The 19,462-nt window shown below is 59.9% G+C and overlaps 1 protein-coding gene across 13 annotated transcripts in view; it reads left to right on the top strand.

Moving 5' to 3' along the window:
- BRD1 (bromodomain containing 1) overlaps positions 1–14,995 on the top strand; it is a 35,164-nt gene extending 20,169 nt beyond the window's left edge. For 3 of the 13 annotated variants that reach the window (XM_022596532.2, XM_089921485.1, XM_089921483.1), the window contains 7 exons: positions 88–348; positions 5,092–5,586; positions 11,485–11,620; positions 12,019–12,146; positions 12,463–12,572; positions 12,759–12,913; positions 13,555–14,995. In XM_022596532.2, coding sequence (XP_022452240.1) covers positions 88–348; positions 5,092–5,586; positions 11,485–11,620; positions 12,019–12,146; positions 12,463–12,572; positions 12,759–12,913; positions 13,555–13,738 — 1,469 coding nt within the window. In that variant the 3' untranslated portion in view covers positions 13,739–14,995. Of the gene's footprint in view, positions 1–87; positions 349–5,091; positions 5,587–11,484; positions 11,621–11,974; positions 12,147–12,462; positions 12,573–12,758; positions 12,914–13,554 lie in introns of those variants that run through there. The other 10 variants (XM_089921480.1, XM_089921482.1, XM_030760727.2 and 7 more) reach the window with 10 other exon arrangements.
- Positions 14,996–19,462: the final 4,467 nt, after the last annotated feature.

Genomic DNA, 19,462 nt, shown 5'->3' with positions numbered 1-19,462 from the left:
GCGCCACGCGCAGATGGGGGCCCGGGGCTCCCCGGCGGGGCCGGCCGGGTGGTCTGAGGCTTCTGATGGCCGTGCCTCTGCTTCCAGTGGACAGGTTGCTGAGCCCGGCCAGTAGGGCCCACATGGTCCTGGAGGAGCAGCTGCGGGAGCTGCTGGACATGCTGGACCTCACGTGCTCCATGAAGTCCAGCGGGTCGCGGAGCAAGCGGGCCAAGTTGCTGAAGAAGGAGATTGCCGCTCTTCGGAGCCAGCTGAGCCAGCAGCACAGCCAGCCCCCGGCCGCCGAGTCAGGTACTGCAGGCTTTGAAGAGGACGGTGCTCAGCTGGGGCAGGAGACCGGGGAGGAAGGTAAGCACGCTCGGGGGCGCGGGCCAGGAGTGCTCGGAAACCTCCGGGCACACGCCGGTCCGTCCGTGCCGTCCGCGCCGCGTTTGGGCACTAACGAGAGTCTGGGGCGTGGAATGAGACTTTTTTCTCAGCTTGGTTCCGGAAAACTATTTCAGGAGCACCGTCTATGTCGTCCGCAGCCTTGCCAGGGTAGTTGGAGAGTGACGGGGGCACGACTGTGTGTCGGGTCAGGAGAGTGGAGCAGAGTCGTTGCACCGGGTGCCTGGTGACCTGCGCGGGGTGCGCTCAGCCCTCACTGGCTCGCTTCTGGGAGGGCGGAGGGCCTGGGGGGTGCGAAGGTCCCTCCCGTGCTCCGTCGTGGGCCGAGCGTGTGGGGCACAGGGCTGGGCCGGACGCACGCCCAGAGGAGCCCCCTCCCTGGCAGGACGGGCCGTGGACGCCAGTTCAGCCTGGGCTCTGGGAGGTGCCCTCCGGGGGCTGGAGCTCTAGGGCGGGCCGAGGGCCCCCCCTCATGCTCTCCTTGCCTCACCTGAGGGTCAGCGCGTTTCAGGCAGCGACACAGGCCGTGGAGTCAGACTCCCTGCCAACACAGCAGTTGGCAGCTGTTTTACGGTCTTTCTGATTTTTTTCCCCACCGCGTCCAGATAAGAATAACAAAGACGTTGATCAAACCAGACGCCAAGTTGTTCTACAGCTTATCTTCTTAAAAGAGCTGTGGTGTGCTGCGGACGGGTGCCAGCCTTGCGGGCCTGCAGCGTCCTGGCAGTGGCCGCGTGTGCCTCTGCATGGGCACCCGTGGGCTGGCGCTGGGCCTCCCCCTGGCGGAGCAGTGTCCTGCGTGTCCCCCTCCTGTATTATCCAGTTGCCTGAGGCAGCAGTGGGGCAGGAAGGACCTGGAACCCTGAGCTCTCTCTTCCCTTAGAGAGCGACCCTGAGTCGCTCCTGCAGACTTTTCCTCGCGATGGCCTCTCTGTGTGCATGGCTGCGCTGTCAGCTGCAGGCTCTGCAGCTTCTCCTGGGTTCTGGGAGTTACGTTAGGTCCGTAGAGTCTGGGGGAGCCTCCCTGCCACCACCTGCGCCGGCCCTGCCTCTTGGGGTTCTGGTTCTGAGGAGCTCTTGCCCAAGGGGACCTTCGACAGCCGGGCCTACCTGGGTTCCCGGGCTGTGCCCTCTTCTGTGCCTTCAGGGGTCCTCGGGGTGCAGGGTGGGCCTGGAGCGTGGGTTCCGGCATGGGCACCTGCTTGCCTGCCAGCTGGCCCCTTCCCGCTGCCTGAGCTGCCCCTCTGGCTGAGGGCATGCGTTTCTCTTCTTGTGCAAAAGAGTGGGTTGGGGGGAGAATGTGTCGACAGGTTGGTCCGCCATCAGCTTCTGAGCTCTCCTGCTGGGCGGGCGTCCCCGGCGGCCCCTCTCGCTGTTCCGTGGGGCTGGCCCACATCGGAGGAAGCAGGTGGAGGCGCGGCAGATATGAGCAGGGAGGCCTGGAGCCGTGCTGGTTAGGAGCGACACGTGGAAGGAGAGGTGTGGGTGGAGAGGAGAAACAGCCGGGCTTGTCAGGGAGGGTGGGGGGGCGCCCCCCGTGAAGAAGCGGCATGGCCTCCAGACATTGGGGCTGGGGTCGTGTGGATGACACAGAGGTTGGCGGAGGCGGCGGAAGCAGCCGTTTGTGAGCGAGTGTAGAAACGTGTACTTGGGATCACCGTCCCGGGGCAAAACTCAAGAATCTTCTGAAAGACTCAGGACCACAATATCAATCCGTCACGCTTGAAAGAGTGGTGATTTCTTAACATCAAACGCGGTCTTAGTTGTGATTTAATGTTCACGGGTTTCCGTTGGAAACCTGAGCAGGGAGGAGACGCTGGCGTCAGGCGCCAGGCAGGGGCGGCGGGCGTGGGGCTCCGCGCACCTTGGGGCGGGTGCCCGCGGACTCTGCCCGCGGTCTGTGCGGTGCTGGTCTGGGGCTGTCAGCCGGGGAGCCTCGTGCCCGGGTCGTCGGTTTCACACACGGTGAGGTTTCCGTCGAGCAGTGGGGGGGGGGGGGGGGGCAGGGCAGTGAGGACGGCGTGGCCGAGGCCGTGGGCCTGGGTCGCTGAGGGGCCTCTGCCTCTAGCTGTCGGGGCTTCGGCCCAGTGTCGGGCTCGAGCCCTGTCCCCGCTGTTTTAAGACTGCGCCCGTCTCTCTCCCTGGAGGCTCCAGAGGGGCTGCCAGGGTCAGCCGGAGGCTGGACGGCGCAGTCATGCTCGAGTGAGGACAGGGGCCCCTGACTCGGGAGGGTCGGTGGCACGGCGTCCAGACAGGTGCCTCGCTGGGTCCCCAGGCCGTTTGTGGCTTTGGTTTGGAAGCGTCTCTTGGGCGGGTTGGCGCCACGGGTTTGGACGGTGGAGAAGCTGCCCTGCAGACGCCCCGAAGCAGTGGGGCAGGTGGGGTGCCCCGAGTGGAGCCGCCGGGCTGTTCTGTGTGTGATGAGCTCCTGTGAACAGGATTTCAGGTGCTCTGCATTCTTCGTTTATGCCACGAACGAAGAGCGTTGGTTCTGGAAGTTAATCGAGCGTTTTTCACGAGCGTTTAAGCGGCGTGTGACTGTTCGCAGCCAGTGACTGTACAGGGACTTGCGCTCTCGTGTCGGCTCCGTGTGCACCCCCCATGGCCCCCCCAGGGCCCTGCTTGGACCTGCTCTGAGCGTGGTGAGCGCGGCAGGGTCATTGGTCACTGTGCTGTCTGTCCTTGTCTGACGGACGAGGTAACGGAGGCTTGGGGCCAGTGGCCTGCGAGGGTCCCGCAGCTGGTGGTGGGGGTGGTTTGCACCGGGTCGCCTGAGCAGCTTCTGTCCTTGACGCCCACTCTGCATCTGCGCGGCCCCCAGAGGCCTGGGACATGCCTCTGTGAGCCGCCCCGGCAGACTGCAGGGCCCTGTGCTGTAGCGTAGCCTTCAGGGAGGGGGAGGGTCGGGTGGCCCCTCTGAAGAGCCCCCCCGTTCCCCGCGGCTGGCACAGGCTGGGTGTGGGCGCAGTCCGCCGTGGACCACGTGGTCCCGGGCCTCGTGTGCGGGCGGCCAGGGCCGTGGGCGCCTGCGGGGGGCTGCGGGGCGGCGGCTGCCCCAGCAGGAGCGGCCAAGCCTGGGGGTGGGGCCTGAGGCCGCCTAGCCCGCTTGCTGAGTGGGGGGGCCTGGCGGGGGGCGGCACTGCCACCCCTGCGTCCCCCTGCCTGCCGAGGCTGCGGCAGGTGCTGACACCTTGGTGTCAGGTCAGCAGGAGAGCCCCTGTGGGTCTGGGGGCGGGTGCGGGAAAGGGAGGGAGGAGGGCCCCGCCCCTGGGAAGATGCCCTTGGCGTTCCTAGTGAGTGACAGGAAGCCTCTCAGCGGTCACTCTGCATGTCCCTAGTTCCCACCTGGTCAGTGTTCCCCACGTGGTCACGAGCAGCGGGCGGGGGAGGTTCCTCACCAGCCTCGTGACATGACGGCAGTGGGCCTCAGGCCCTAGCGTTTGCACACATGCGCGAGATGAGTCAGTGTCTGCTTCTGAAAGCTTCTAACAGCTTTTGGTCCAGGAGAGGCTCTCTGCTCATTTTCTGAGTCGCTGTCACGTGCTTTAACAGGCTTTGAGTGGCGTTTGAAAGCGAAGGCCCCTCTGGGGCAGAGCCTGACCACAGCTGCCTGGGCAGAGCGCTCCTGCAGTTCCGTGCCACCCTCCTGGGCTCCGAGCCTGGCTGGCTCTCCTCACCATAAGTTGGGAGAATTCTCGAAACGTTTGCTCAGAGACGTAAACGAACCTGAGAAGTTGTGTAGCTTTTCATTTTCAGAATGACTTTGGATTTAAAATATTAACCTTATGTGTTCTAGACGGTTTTGGGGAGATGTGCAGGTTTCATAAAATAGAAACTGTACTTTGTGATGATACGTACTACTTAGTGTCCTTCTGGTTTTATGTCATACATCCTGAAGCCAGTATCAGCCTTGCCTGGAGAGAAACCTCGGTGGCTTTTATCCCAGAGGGTGTGCCCGCCCCTGCCAGCCCCGTCCTCCCTGGAGAGGCTTCTCCAGCCTCTCGGGGCCCGGGGCTGACAGGCCGGCTCTCAGGCGTCTTATTTCCATGTTAGTAACTTTTAAAGCCTTTTTCTTAAAAGGTTAAAGCAGTCTTTGTCCAGAGGTTGTGTTTTTATATTTAAAGTCAGACTTAGAAGAAAGAACTTAGGTTGTAATGTCTCTGGAGGTGGCACAGAAGTTAGTGTATCTGAGAACAGAGTGGGAAGTGTTCCTGCTCTCCTGGATCGTTCGCAGCCACTCACCAACCACTCCCTGGTTTTGACACGACTTAGAGTGCCCTGGTCAGAAGTCAGGTCTACGTGCTGTTTCCTCTGTCTGCTAACCTTGTGGACCAGGTCAGGACTGTGGGAATGCCCGCTTAGAGCCCCTTAGTTACGTGAAATATTTTTCTTCCTCAAGGTAAGTGGATGTTGATTGCAGAAACTGTCATGAACTCGAATGATGACTTGATGCTGGCGCACGTGCGGTGGTCTTCAGGGTTGTCTTCAGAGGGTAACTCTGGACACCTGGGCGCCAGGCGCCGCGGCCTCGGTGTTAGGGAAGCGCACACATGGTAACCCGCGGCTGCTTGCAGACAGTTATGTGTGATGCTGTGTTTCCTTAATTGAATTAGTATTTTGGTGGACTTCACATTTATAGTAAGTTTTATAATAGATTTTATAATTATCAGTTTTCAAAAATCACTTTATTTATAATTTTTTCAGGAGATAAATCTCCCCCTAAACTTGAACCATCAGATGCATTACCTCTTCCTTCAAACTCGGAGACTAATTCAGAACCACCAACCCTCAAACCAGTAGAACTCAACCCAGAGCAGAGTAAACTATTCAAAAGAGTCACATTTGGTAATGAATCACATAGCACTTGCACTCAGAGCGCACTGGTAATCGGACACCCTCCAGAGCCCACCCTCGCCAGTAGTGGCGATGCGCCGGCGGCGGCCTCCGCGGTGGCGGAGCCATCAAGCGATGTAAACAGACGCACTTCTGTCCTCTTCTGCAAATCGAAAAGTGTAAGCCCCCCAAAGTCTGCCAAGAACACTGAGACCCAGCCAACTTCTCCTCAGCTAGGGACCAAAACCTTTTTGTCTGTAGTCCTTCCGAGGTTGGAGACTCTTCTGCAGCCAAGAAAAAGGTCGCGAAGCACCTGCGGCGACTCCGAGGTGGAGGAGGGGTCCCCGGGAAAGCGCCTGGACACAGGTAAATGCCGCGCCGGCCGCGTTCTGTCTCGGGGCGGGGTGGGAGTGGGGGGCGGGGGTGGGGGGGTGGGGTGTGCCAGCAGCTTCGGTGTTTTGCACTTTGTTGTCCACGTAAGAAGACAGATGGTGTTTTTCTTTGAGAAGCCCTGAATCATAAGTCTGAGGTGGCACCACCTTGGGGGGCCTGGGGGCTGGGGGCCCTGCTCGTCCCTCCCCTTGGAGAGTCTGGACCCAGGCCGGCTTCCGAGCGTGGCTGGTGCTTGGCTGTGCTGTCCGTGTGGGCGGGTCCAGGTGCAGCAGGTGACGGGGGGCGTCCCACAGGCCTCCCTTCTGAGGTCCACAGGGTCTGGGCTAAATGCGGCGTGTCACCCACTTGCTTAAAGCGTACTTTGACATTTTCTCGCTGTCCTGTGTGGCTTGGTTGGTACACCCCACGATGGGTTATCTCCTGCTGAGGTAACACTTGAAAGTTTCTCATTTACTACTAAGCTTTTATGGCTTAAGCTCGTCTAATTAACTCACCCAGACATCCCTGTGCTGGCGCTCCGTCAGGAATTTCCCTCCAGCTTTGTTTGCAGGAGGCACCTTCCTGCTCTTTCAGAGCCAGTTTCCAGCCTTCCCGCCGGGAGGCGAGGGGTGTCTGTGCTGGTCGCCTAGCCGGTTGCCATCCGCGCCCCTCCACGGCGGCGGGTCCGCGGGGCTGTCTCCTGGGGGCCGTCTGAGCTCCCTTTGGTCCCGGACGTGGACCAGAGCCGGCTCGTGTCTGCTGGTGCTCTGTCTGCCGCATCCAGACAGAGAAGTGCGTCTCCTCCTCCGGCGCTTGACTCAGTTTGAGCCACGGGTTCGTGGGGCCGGCTGGGTGCCTCGGTCCCGGGCGTCCACCCTGGAGGGGCGGGCGGCTGCAGCCCGGCGTGCGGGGAGGTGTGTCGCCTGGCTGGCTGTCCTTCCACAGTAAACTTTTGCACACGTGATTAGGGTTATTGAAACGTTACATTTTGTGCTTTTAGTTCGATGGATCAATATCAAGTTGGTGTTTTTTGATAATTTGTTAAAACTTTATTTCTGAGTGCTGCCAGCTGCTTGAGTGTGTCCAGGGTACAGATACAGTGGAGCCTGTGTCAGTGCTCGGGGCTCCTTAACTAGCCTGGGGCCTTTCTCGGCCGAATTTAGCGAAAGAGCCTCGGCTTGGTTTTCAAGCGCACTGGAGGGTCCCGGCATCTGCACCGGGAGGCGAGTCAGGGCGTAGTGTTCTGGTGCAGCGTGCGCAGGGCACTGCGGTCAGGGGTCCCTGGCGAAGCTGGTGTCCGGGGGGGTGGGCTGCCAGGCCCCGACGTGGCCCTCGCCGCCCGGCCGTTCTTCTGGAACCGTTGCCCGCCCCCCCGCCGTGGGCCTTCAACCGCCGGGCTTTCGGGGCCCTCTTGGACTCCCTCACCAAAGGTCCCTTGTAGAAAATCACGTCCGCTCCTTCCGGTTTCCGTGTGTAGAAAATCACGTCTGCTCCTTCAGGTTTCCGTGTGTAGGAAATCACGTCCGCTCCTTCCGGTTTCCGTGTGTAGAAAATCACGTCCGCTCCTTCCGGTTTCCGTGTGTAGAAAATCACGTCCGCTCCTTCCGGTTTCCGCGGCTGAGCCGAGGATCTTGCAGGTGTTCAGTGGTCATGGTTGAGGCCGGGGGTTTCCCGCAGGCTTTGCATGAGGGCCGGGGTGCGTCCGAGGCGTCGACCCCTACGGCCTGGCTCAGACGGAGCCCTTTGCTTCCCATTCCAGAACGGCGGTGCCTGCAGTGGTGTGCGGTGAGTCCTCAGGGTCTGCTCGACCCTCGGCTGGCCCGTCGCCCGGGCGTCTCGTGGGCTCCGCGGCCGGGTCCCTTGCCCCGAGCGGCAGTCTCTGCAGTCTCGGGACTTGGGGTATTCCGAACCTTCTGTTTTCCAAGGGTCCGTCTGCGTGCTCTGCCTCATAGGGAGCCTGCGGGTGTCCACAGTGTGCTGCAAGGCCTCCAGGTTAGGGTGAACCCCGCCTTGTTCCTTCCGGGCACTCAGGCCTCTCTTCGGAAGCGCCCGCGGGCGGCGTCGGCACGCTGGCTGCTGCTCCTGGAGCCGTGCCGCCAGGCCCTGCGTGGTTTCCCGGCTTCCTTCTGTGACCGCTGGCTCGTGGGCCCCAGGCCAGGACACCGTGCTGCCCGTCTCCTCGCCTGAGATGCCTGCACGCGGCTCCCGTCGTGCGCGTGGCGGGTCGTGTGCGCTTGCGTCTGTCGCCGTGTCTGCAGGCTGCTCGGGCAGGAGGCTGCTCTGCGGGGCCTGCGCTCCGACTGAACGGCTTTTTCGCTGGTTTTCAGGTTCTCGTTTTAACTACTTACTAACACGCTGGGTAGTTCACTTTTTGAATCCTAATTATTTTCTCTTACCTTGGACTGGAGTTCTGCTACGCGGTCATTTTGGAACGCAGAAGGATTCCTGCACCCTTGCGTTTCACCCAGTTCTTGTGGATGACATTGGAAGCATCCGTTCAGCCGCCCTCCAAACACAAACAGCAGCCCTCGGAGGAGCCGTGCCGCCCCCCGGCCCCCCGCCCCCCCCCCCCCCGCCTCTCTGTAAGTCAGCCAGACGCCCGCAGGTGCCGGGGCCGGTGCCCGCCCTCCAGCTGTCTGGGACCTGGCTGGGATGTCGCTCGGCCTCCCTGTGGATAGGGTGACGATGCAGAAGGAAGCCTTGGGCCGAGGTGCCTGGAGAGCGTGCTGCGTCCACAGATGACTCGCGTGGATAGAGCTTCTGACCCGCCCTCGGCCGGCACAGGACCGGTCTGAGATGACCAGGGGCCCTGGGTTGGGCGCTGGGCTCGGGAAGGACTGTGCAGGCCACACACGGTGCCGGACCACGTGGCATCAGCCCCGCCTCCCCTCGCTGTGTGCTGTTAGCACCTCCTGGCTCCCGCCGGGCCCGCCCGCCCTCGCTTGTCTCTCCTCTGGCTACTTCTCCCGCTCGTCCCGGGGCTCTCGGGGAGGCACAGTTCTGTTTCTGGTCGCCACGAGCGGACGTCTTGGCTGCGGGCCTGGGGGCGTCCCATGCTGGGCGTCCTGGCGAGCCTTGCACGCTGCTGCGTCTTCTTGGAGCCGGTCTGGGCAAAAGCAGGGTGTTGGGATCTTACTTGATGTGCTTCTGTGTTTTTATTGAAAAGTGGAAAAACGCATAAAAAATGCAATTCTGTTGCCAACAGTAAAAATAAAATCTTGGAGCCAAAATAACAGGCATGCCCCCTGCTCCGACAGGCTGGCTGCAGTCCCTGTGCCCACTGGCCCTGGCACTGTGTCGTGTGAGGGGACCCCTTGCGTCCACACCGTGTGGTGGCAGGGGGCGCAGCCGCTCCTGTCGCTGTGCCTCTTGCTGGGCTGCCGTCCAGGAGGTCTTCACTGCCCGGCGAGGGCGTGGCGGGGTGGACCTCGGGTGCCCGGCACCCCTGTGGGAGCACCTGGAGGCTTCTTGCCACCCGGCAGGTGCGAGGCGTTCAGGATGGAGGTCGCTGTAGCCACTAACGACCCGCGTTTCGGGAGGCCTGGGGGCACCTGGACGGCCTTGAGCTGCAGCTGGGCCGGGGCTCCCCGCTCGGCATGTCCTCTTTTGGGGCAGAGAAGGGAGTTTAGACTCCGGGGTGCCTCTTCTATCGCCCGAGGCGTCAGCCCTGATCCCCAGGGGCTCTGGGGGTGCAGCTCATGTCTAGGGGGCGTTGGCCGGTCCCTGAAGGCACTTTTCACCGGGCGCTAACCTGGCTCTCGGAGGCACTGCGGGGGCACCTGTGTCTGCCTGTGGTTCTGGGCCCACTTCTGTGCAGACCTGTGACCCTGCCTTACTGAGTGGCATTTCAGGTCCCTGCAGGTCTCTGGGTGGCGTGGGGTGGCTTGCAGAGGCTGGCCCTGCTCTGGCCACGCGGCCTCGTGCCCTTGGGCTTGTCTGCTGCTCAGTGCATGACACGGGGAAAACCATACGTGACTAGCTGGTCACCCTGGGGGGGCGTGTGTCCTCTTGTTTCCCAGCTGAGGACTCCCCACTTCTGGGTCTTCTCCCCTGGTGTCACTTGTCACTATGCGTGCCATGTGGGTGATGTCTGTGCCGCCTCCCGGGGACGACACGAGTGCAGGCTTGCTCGGTGCCCTGGAGCCGGGGCCGCTCTCCCCTCTCCTTTCTCCGCAGTCAGGAGGCCTGTTCTTCGTCTGACCTTCACCACGCGTGTCCTGTGACGGGCGCCCTGCCCTTCCTCTTGCCCTTCCTGGCTGCCGCCTCCTGTCTTGGGATGGGGGGGGTCGCGGATGGCAGGCCCCATGCACTGCTCGCCCCAGCTCTTCCCAGGCGCCGGGTACCTGTCACAGGTGGTGAGACTCCCCGTCACCTTCTAGGGTCCCTCTTCCTGCTCTGCCAGGACAGGCGGATGGGCAGCCTGCTTTGCCAGCGGGAGGTTGGGCGCAGGGGGAGGCTGTCCACGCTGGCTGTGCTTGGAGCAGCTTGGTGGCTGCGTGACCTTGACCCCTGGGCTGTCGCCACACGGTGCGTCTGGACCTGGCCCAGTGTCGGGTGCTGTCCTGGGCCCTCCCCGGGGGGTACAGGTGGGATCTTGTAGCAGCGCTGGTGTTGGGCTTGCGCCTGCGTGAGCGCGGCGCCTCCTGGTGGACCTGGGCCCCACGGGCTGGGACCACCAGAAGCGGCCGTGGCCCAGCCGCCCTGTTTCATGGGCCTGCCTTCCTGAGGTGGTTTGGTCCGGTTCCGAAAATGAGTGCAGCACCCGCCGCTGCCTGCAGGTACTACTTATAAATGTGAGTTAGGGTTGAAACGGAAACGCTGAGCTTCTCCTGTAGCCAGTGGTGTCAAGTCTGACGGAGATGGAGTAGGACGTCTGACTGGCTCGCTTAAGGAGAGTCGGGGGCTTCGTTCTCCTCGGGTGCAGCAGAGCGCGCTCGGTTCCTGCATTTGTATTTGCCAGCGGCTGTCTGTCTAGGTTTGCTCACCTCCCTTTGTTCACAGGAAAGTAACGTGGAGCAGATGAGAACCTCTGTAATCTGGCTTAACTACTTCAAACATTTTTTGAAAAAATGGATTTAAAAAATTTTGAAGCACGAGGAGTGGGATTCTTTTCTGGCGAAAAAACACGCCTTCCCTGCAGCCGCCGCACCCAGAGGGGCCGGGCTGGGCCTGGCAGCGCTGGACACAGGCGGCAGCTCGCGGCCCCTTCTGACCTGGGGTGTCCTTCCTGCCTCCTGCTGGCGTCAGACTTTTCGGGGGCAGGATGTGTGGTTTGGCTTTGAGATTTGCCTCGATTAAAACATTTCGCAGGTGCTAAGGTGAAGCCGTTGGCTTGTTGGGCTGCTTGGGGGTTCTGGCCCCCTGGTGGCGCGTCCTCACCCGTGTGCCTTGGTGCTGCTGGTCTCGGTGGCGTCTGGACACAGGGCGCCCACGTGAGCGAGACGCCTATCTTGGATTTCAGGAGGTCGTGAGCGTTTTTGGGGGGTCCTGCTAGTGCTTTGTTTTGAAAGAAGGTTTTCCTTAGACATGGACGTGCTGATCCCCCAGAAGCCCGTGGCTCCCCTCCCCCCACCCCCCGGGCGCCCCCCCCCCAGACTTGGGGCCTCTGTCGGCGGGCGTTGACCGTTCAGGAAGGAGTCGCGGGAGGCCCTCCTTGCCTTTGTGGGGCTTGTTTTTAAGAGCACCTTCTGGAGACCAGTGTGCCCTGACTTCGCCGTGGCTTGTCATCTCCGTTCGGTGCCCCCTGTGCCCCTGTCCCCGTGTTCTGAGCGTGCTGGGTGCTGGGGTGGGCAGGGCGCGATTGTCTGGCGTTGTCCCCGGTTTAGAGAGGGTGGTGGTGCGGGCACCTGCCGCGGGGAGCTGAGCTCAGGGCCGCGTGCGCCTGTGTTGCAGGGCTCACCAATGGCTTTGGGGCCGCGAGGGGCGAGCAGGAGCTGGGCGGCGCCCCGGGGAGAACGGCCGCGCCCCGCCGCCGCTGCGCCTCCGAGTCCAGCGTCTCCTCCAGCAGCAGCCCGCTCTGCGACTCCAGGTGGGCCCCGCCCCGAGCTGCCCGCCCACCCTCCCTCCCTCCCTCGGGGGCAGTGTCTCTTCCGCAGTGATCTGCTTTGTAGAATTTCACCAGAAGTGGGAAGGCAAACCCCATAGAAGTCTAACTTGAGTTACGTCTATACTTGGTGTTTTCCTGCTGAGTCTTGCCTTTACCAAGTTGGTGGCTGGGAATTCCCTGGTGGTCCAGTGGTTAGGACTCTCACTCCCGGGCCCGGGATTGATCCCTGGTCGGGGAATTAAGATCCCACACAGTGGGGCCCAAAGAAAAAAGGTGGCCAGCACGGCCCTGCCGTCTCCCTTCCCTCCTGACCCCTCCCCGCCTCCCCTCGTGCAGGGCCCGCGGCCGGGCTCTGATGGGCCCCTCTTTCCCTCCTGAAGCTTTAGCGCGCCCCCGTGCGGCCGGGGCAAGCCCGCCCTGGTCCGCAGGCACACGCTGGAGGACCGCAGCGCGCTGATCTCCTGCATCGAGAACGGGAACTACGCCAAGGCAGCCCGGATCGCGGCCGGTGCGTCCACGCCCGCCACCGCCTTGTGCGCGGAGTGGGAGATGCTGGGGACCTGGGGGCCGGAGGCCTTAGAGCTGGGGGAGGGGTGGGGTGCAGGGCGACTCGGTGTCGCGGCTTGAGGGCGGGTGCGGAGGCCCTAAGCACCACTGTGGGCGCTGGGCCGGCCTTCTGCCTCCCCCGGGCTCTCGCGCCCTCAGGCCGGGCCGGTCGCACCCCCAAGGCCCGTCTTGCCACCCTGGGGCGGCCTCAGCTGTGCAGCGTGTTGGGTCCCGGGGGCCCTGCCCTTCTGACTCCTTTCTCTCCCTCTTCTCCTCAGAAGTTGGTCAGAACAGCATGTGGATTTCAACTGACGCTGCGGCCTCCGTCCTCGAGCCCCTGAAGGTCGTGTGGGCCAAGTGCAGCGGCTACCCCTCGTACCCGGCCCTGGTGAGCCACGTGGCCGTGTCCCCGGGCCCTGGGGACAGGCGTCCTGTGACCACTTGCCGGGAGACGCACACGGGGGTGTCGGGGTGTGGGCGGAGTTCCTTGAGACCCCCCTCTCGTCGGACCCTGGCCTGCTTCAGGGCACGGGGTGCGAGGGCTCCGCCGCGACCCCGTGTCCTCCCTCGGCAGATCATCGACCCCAAGATGCCGCGTGTGCCTGGCCACCACAACGGGGTCACCATCCCGGCGCCGCCGCTGGACGTGCTGAAGGTCGGCGAGCACATGCAGACCAAGGCGGACGAAAAGCTCTTCCTCGTCCTGTTCTTCGACAACAAGAGAAGCTGGTGAGTGCCCGCCGGGCCCTGGGTGGGTCTGTGTGGTCCCGACGGGCCTCCCACGGGCTCCCAGACCCCTGTGCTCTGCCAGCGGATGCCCCTGCCTTGGCCCCCGACGGGCCGCGGTCCAGACCCTGACCTGAGTGCTCACGGGAACTGCCCCCCCGCCCTTCTGGCGCCAGGCTCGTCTGTCCTCTGCACTGTGGCCCTTTCTGTGCCCGAGGCTGCTCGGTGGGGAGCCGGCCGCAGTGTCCCGTGCGGCTCCATTGGGCTTGTGTGTCTTGCTGCCCCCTGACCCGGGCAACCCCCCTGCTGCGTTCCCTGTGGCTCAGTGGGTCTTCCGGACCCGTGGCCCTGCCCTCCACTCCTTGCCGTGTGAGTGCACGTGTCGTGCGTGTGTCTGTGCCCGTTGGCGCGTGTGCGTGCCCCTTGGTGGCCACTCAGGTATGGCGTGGACGGCCGAGGGCTGCAGCGGCCCCCCGGGAAGTGACGCCGAGTAGAGGAGGTGACCACTGATTCCGTGCTCGGGCGCTTTCCGAGATGCCACTTGGCCTGAAGTGCCCGACGGCGTGGAGGCTGGGTGTGTGTGCGGTGGCCGAGGGGCAGGTTGACACTGGCGCAGCCTCACAGTGCATTCTCTTCCTTCAAAGGCAGTGGCTCCCGAAGTCCAAGATGGTTCCCCTTGGCATTGACGAGACGATAGACAAGTTGAAGATGATGGAGGGGAGGAACTCCAGCATCCGGAAGGCGGTGAGGATCGCCTTCGACCGCGCCATGAACCACCTGAGCCGCGTGCACGGGGAGCCGGCCAGTGACCTCAGCGACATAGACTGACGCGGCTGTGGCCTTGTCCATAGTGTTGATACGCTGTACATACTGTATATTCACCACTTAACTTATTCTGATTTTTAGGTGTAGTTTAATTCTTTCTCCCAGGGAGGGGGAGGTTTTATTTCCCAGTTTTCTACGAAATCATCCCCGCCTGGGCGCGCTGTGAATGGCGTGGGCGCGTCCCCCGAGTGCAGCTCTGTGCCCCTCACGGGTCACTCCAGAGGGCGCTGCCAGCGTCGCTTCCTTTGATCTGTAGCTGTTTTTGTTTTTTTTTTTAAAGACTTTTGAATGTTTAATAATTTTGTAAATCAGGCTCTTTACACAGAGTACCACTTATTTAATAGATGGGATGTAAATTTACAATGACAAATGTGTATTTTAAGAAAGAAAATGACATTATTTTGAATGGTACTTTGTGGAAAGAGGTGGAGAATAAATTTATGCCGCGCGCATCACTTGCAAATCACCAAAAACACTCCGCCGCCCCCGTGAGGGCTGGGCAGGCGCCTCCTCTGGGCCTCGCCAGCCTCGACCACTCGCCAGCCTCCGCCTGTCCGCTCCAGCCTCCCACGGGTGTGCCTCCCAGCGGATTATTTATTGTAGAAAGTGTATCATTTGCTTTATAATGAGAGAGAAATTGGCAGAAGTATATTGATATGCATTTTTATACAGGCACATAAAAATTCAACTTGCTTCGGGAGCAGGATGTGTTGGTTGTTGTACAAATGACTCTGGCTGTGTTCTTTGATTTTGTAACTTGTAATCTTTTGTTTACAATGAGGGGCTTTCTGTAACTTGTTTTAATTTAGAACACTTTGGTAGCAATAGAAACTTTGGATACATTTTTGTATGGTACACGTGATGTATATAGAATTAGTACTTTATTTTTTATTTTTAAGAGGTAAAGCATTATGTTAGGGGAAAAGGTAGGGTGGGTTTCCAAAATGGCATTTTTTATATTAAAAAATAAAGTCAAGATTTGGACGGTGTGTCCCTTTCATTCCTACATCATTAGAATGCCGAGTGGGCGTGCAGCCTGGCGGCCGGGCCGGGGCTGGGGCGAGAGGGTCCCTGCAGCCGAGGCACGCGACACACCTTCATCTCAAAAAGTGTCACGGGATGTCATTATTTATTATTTTACCTAATCATATTTTTATTTTAAAATGGTAGTTTAAAATTTTTAAATGTTTTTTTTTCTTTTAAGTCTGCATCGTTTGTAACATCTCCATAGAAACTTGAAAATAAAACATCTTCCTTTGATAGTTTTGTCCCGTGTCTGACGGACGCTTTCTCTCTGCTGTGGTTCTGGGGTCCTCGAGGAAGGCCTGTTGGGGCCACGTCACCGCGGGCGAGGCCCCCGGCTGTGGTCGGAGAAGGGACGGGAGGGATGGAGGGACGGGGTCTTCACGCCGGAGCCTGGAGCTGCACCCGTGGCCTCCTCTGCCCCCACTGTCCCAAGTCACGGTCACGCCGAAGGGCGCGAGGGGCTGCCGCGGCCTGAGCTCTGCTGGCGGCGTCCGCTGGCGCTGAGTCCTGCTGCTGTGGTTTCCACGGAGCCCCGCCATCCTAGCCGCCAGGATGTGTCCGGGCTCGTGGTGGGGCCTCCTGCGCGCTCAGCTCAGCCCCGCTGGAGCTGGCCCTTGCCGCCGGTCGGGCCCACTGGGCGGGCGTCCAGCCTGTCCCCGTTCCCCTGGGGCTTTGTGGTGTCAGCACCGAAGTCAGTGTCTCGGGAGCTCCTCACCCGTACCTGGGGCCCCTGCCAGTCCGGGGCAGCCCCAAGGATCCCCCGTCTCAGAAGCTCACTCGACCCAGCACTGGCCGTCCGACCCCACCCAGGGCGTGGCTGTGCCGCGGCCCCAACCCCGAGCAGGGGCCCCTGGCAGGTGGGGCTGAGGGCGCCCCGTGTCCTTAGCAGGACCTCCTGGGTCCCACTGCCCTCTTGGATCCAGCCCCGGGGGCCCTGGGGCTCCTGGCTGTGGCTTCCTTCTTTCTTGGAGGGCCTCTGGGCAGGTGGGCAGAAGTGGCAGCTTCAGAGCGCAGGGGGGTCTGTAAGGGCAGCTGGGGGCGAGGACCCAGTAGGGGCACTGGGGCGCCTCAGGCCGGAGCCCAGCCCCCCGGGAGGCGGGTGGTCTCTCCTCGAGACCTGCAGTTAGTCCCGTGTGACCCGCTGCCTGGGGCCCTGGCCCTGCAGACTTGAGGACGCAGGGCTGGGGACTCTGGGGGACACTGGGGTCTTTGTGGTCTGAGCAGTGGGGCCCAAGCCTCCGGAGTGCCCACGTGGCAGGCCTGCGTGGCCCGGCATCTGGCTCCCAGCGCAGGGGCAGAGCTACAGCCCGGCGCTGGGGCGTTTCGTGTCCAAGGCAGTGTGGACGGTGCTCATCGTGTGACCGGGGCTCCCGGCCCTGTCCCCCCAGGCAGGGCCCAACCACGCGGTGTGGCCTCCTCCCCAGTTCTGTGGGCGGCACTCAGGGTTTCCCCGAAGCAGACAGGGATCCTCACGTACCCCCAACAAGCCCTCTCTGGGGTCCCCCACCCCAGACGTGTCCTCTCGGTGTCCCCCTTCCAGGCGTGCTCTGCGGGTAGGGCAGACTCCCCACTCCTGGGCCAGGTGGGTTTGGCTTCTTGGGGGATGGGGGGCAGAGGTCTCCCCCAAACCCTTCCCCCCAAACCAGGGGCTGACCCCAGGCTGGGGAGGGACTGTCCACACACCCCTGCACCCCACAGACTTGTGGGGTCAGATCTTGCCACCCTTGCTCGGACCCCGGCCCCTCCTGGGACCCCCAGGGGAGCTCCCTTGCAGTGAGGTGAGGCCAGGAGACAAGATCAATGGGAAGTAACTGGGAGCATCACTTCCAGGAAATGTCCTCCATGTGGGAGGAGTTTCCTCCTGCTGGCTGGAATGTGGATGTGGTGGCTGGAACTGGAGCAGCCATTTTGGACCATGTGGAAAGCGGCAGAGCCACAGGCTTGATGGAGCTTGGGCCTTTGATGTAAGCACAGAGCTTTCCTGTTATGAAATGCAATTCATATTTTATGGCAAGACAAAAAAAATTTAAACAATTTTTTTCTGCCCTTTGGCCCCCTCTCTCCCCCTTGCTGTGTATCTGCATGTTGCATCGACCACACCTTCCCCACTGGCAGAAATGCCTGCTCAACCATAAAGAGCAGTATTCTCCCAGCATCAACAAGACAACTCCTTAAAGATAAATCTCCTAAGGGCCCGATGACGCTTAGATCGGGATTGTGTAAATTGTCAATAATACGTCATTTGATGTACAGCCCTCTGTCTCAAAAACCTTATATAACTGTGCCTTGACTTCTGGTGGGTGGAACAGTTCTCAGAGCTTTCTGAGATGCTCTTCCCCAGGTTATAATCCTCAAATTTGGCTCGAATAAAATGTTCCATTTCTTTTGTAGATCGACCGATTAATTTTTCTTTATTTACTTTTAATTTAATTTAATTTAATTTTGGCTGCATTGTGTCTTAGTTGCGGCACGCAGGATCTTCACTGAGGCAGGCGGGATCTTTTCATTGTGGCGCGCGGGGCTCTTCGCGGTGATGCGCGGGCTTCTCTCTAGTTGCAGCGCGTGGGCTCCAGGTTGCATGGGCTCTGCAGTTGTGGCACGTGGGCTCTCTTGTTGTGGCGCGCGAGCTCAGTAGTTGTGGCGTGCGGGCTCAGTTGCCCCGCGGCATGTGGGATCTTAGTTCCCCGACCAGGGACCGAGCCTGCGTCCCTTGCATTGGCAGGCGGATTCTTATCCACTGCGCCACCAAGGAAGCCCTCGACTGATTAACTTTTTTGTCGACACTACCAGGCCTGAAGATTTTTTTATGTGATAGGAACATTACCTTTTAAAGCCACAGCTGTTTTCTTTAGAGCAGGTAAATCTCACATCGGTCAAAATGAAATCATTAAAATTCCAGAAAAAATCGTGGAGTGATTATTTACTACCATGGAGTGAAGATGATCTTTTAAAATATGACACAGCCTCCAGAAATCACAAAAGAAAGTATCAGCGTATTTAACAATGTAAACTTAGAAAGTTCCTGTGGGCGTGGTCAAAAACATCCCATCACTCACAAGGTCAAAAGACCGATTCGGAAGAATATTTGCAACTCAAACCACAGAAAGAGGGCTCATTTCCTTAAGAAATAAAAGTCCTACAAATCAGTTTTAAAAAGACCACCAATAAGGATAGAAAAAAATGGGCCAACAATGGACTCATTTCCCAGAAAAGTGAATACAAATGATTCTAAACATATTAAAAAATGCTTCATTTCACTCATAGTAATAGAAATGCAAAGTAAAACTGCTCCCTAGAGGCCATTTTTAAATTGTCAGGTTGGCAAAGAAAACAAAACCACAGGAACTGTCCAAGGGAGGGGGATGAGCCTTCTCAGACGCTGCTGGTGGGTGAGCGGCTGAGCTGATCCCCCTGGGGAGGAATCCACACCAGTCCTCAGACTAACGCCCTTTAACCCAGTGCTTCTACCTCTGAGCATTTATCCTTCAGTTATATTCTCACCAGCGTGACATGACTCTGTCAGGTGGCAGCATTTCGGTAAAAGCAAAAGGTTAGAAACAACCTAAATGTCTGTCCACAGGGGATTGCCAAGATCAACGGAGACACGCCGCGTGGCGGAGTCCTCGGCAGCTGTTGCAAAGAGAGGAAGGGCTGTATGTACTGATGTGGAAAATCTTCGAAATAAAGCGTAAGAAGCAGAGCGGGGAAGAATGGGCAGGCTATGCCGCTGTTTGTGCCGAAGAGGGGACTTGCTTGCATCTGTGGGAACTGAGTGTGTCCAGAGCCAGGTGGCTGAGAGGGTCCCTCCAAGTGAGGCTGGCGGGACCCAGCCTGGGGTCCCATGAAGGCTGTCGCGCAGCCGCGCCTGGTCTCCGTGTAAAAGGATGGGGATGCCGAATGGACAGACGTGCTCCCCTGGATGGCTGGGCAGCAGGGGCTGCAGGGAATCGGCCTCGGGTCGGGGGACACTGGGATGGCCCGGAGGGGCCTGGGCTGACTGGGTGGGTGGGGGGAACTCCTCGGGGCACATCATGTTGCCTCCTCTACTCTCCCACACCAGCTGTTTATAACCCAGACGCTCACTTTAAAAATGCATCATTTCAATAAAAAACTCGGCTGTGGTGTGGTCAAAACACTTGATTGCTGCTGAGTTACAGGGCTCAGCGTGGGCACAATTTCATGGTTATCTCCGCCAGTTCACACACGAGACTTGTATTTAAAAATAAATGCTTTGATATCCTGGTGGAGTTATTTTCTTTGGTCTTAAAAAGCAATATACACAAAGATATTGAAAATTTAAAATTCATCAGTGCTCTGAGACTCCATCTGTGGCTCTCCGAGACACAAGTGGTGATTTGTCAAGCTTGGGTGGGGGACTTGGCCCTTTGCTGCAGGTTTGGGGAGAAACTACAGAGAGAGGCTCCCTGGGAAATCCATCTGACTGCGACCAGGCACCTGGGAGGGCTGGGCTCCCGTTCCCAGGACAAAGAGTGATGCTTCAGGCCCCAAGCAGGAAGCGGGTGCCCCGGCTCCTGGCTGCCTGCTGGCTGGTGTGGACAGATACGGGGCCGTTATGCGCTTAAAATGTTCTTCTTGTCACTTTTAACGGGGTTCTGTTACCTTATTTCATTACAATACTTCTGTTGCACGTGAAGAGCATCTCTTGTGGTACCAGCTCCCAACCTGAAGCCCCAGACGCGC

Source organism: Delphinapterus leucas, chromosome 11, assembly GCF_059928025.1.
Source record: "Delphinapterus leucas isolate spDelLeu-1000000601 "Yukka" chromosome 11, BTC_Dleu_Yukka2, whole genome shotgun sequence".
Taxonomy (NCBI): Eukaryota; Metazoa; Chordata; class Mammalia; order Artiodactyla; family Monodontidae; genus Delphinapterus; species Delphinapterus leucas.
The sequence above is the reverse complement of the archived record's forward strand: the minus strand, read 5'-3'. Positions and strand labels throughout refer to the sequence as shown.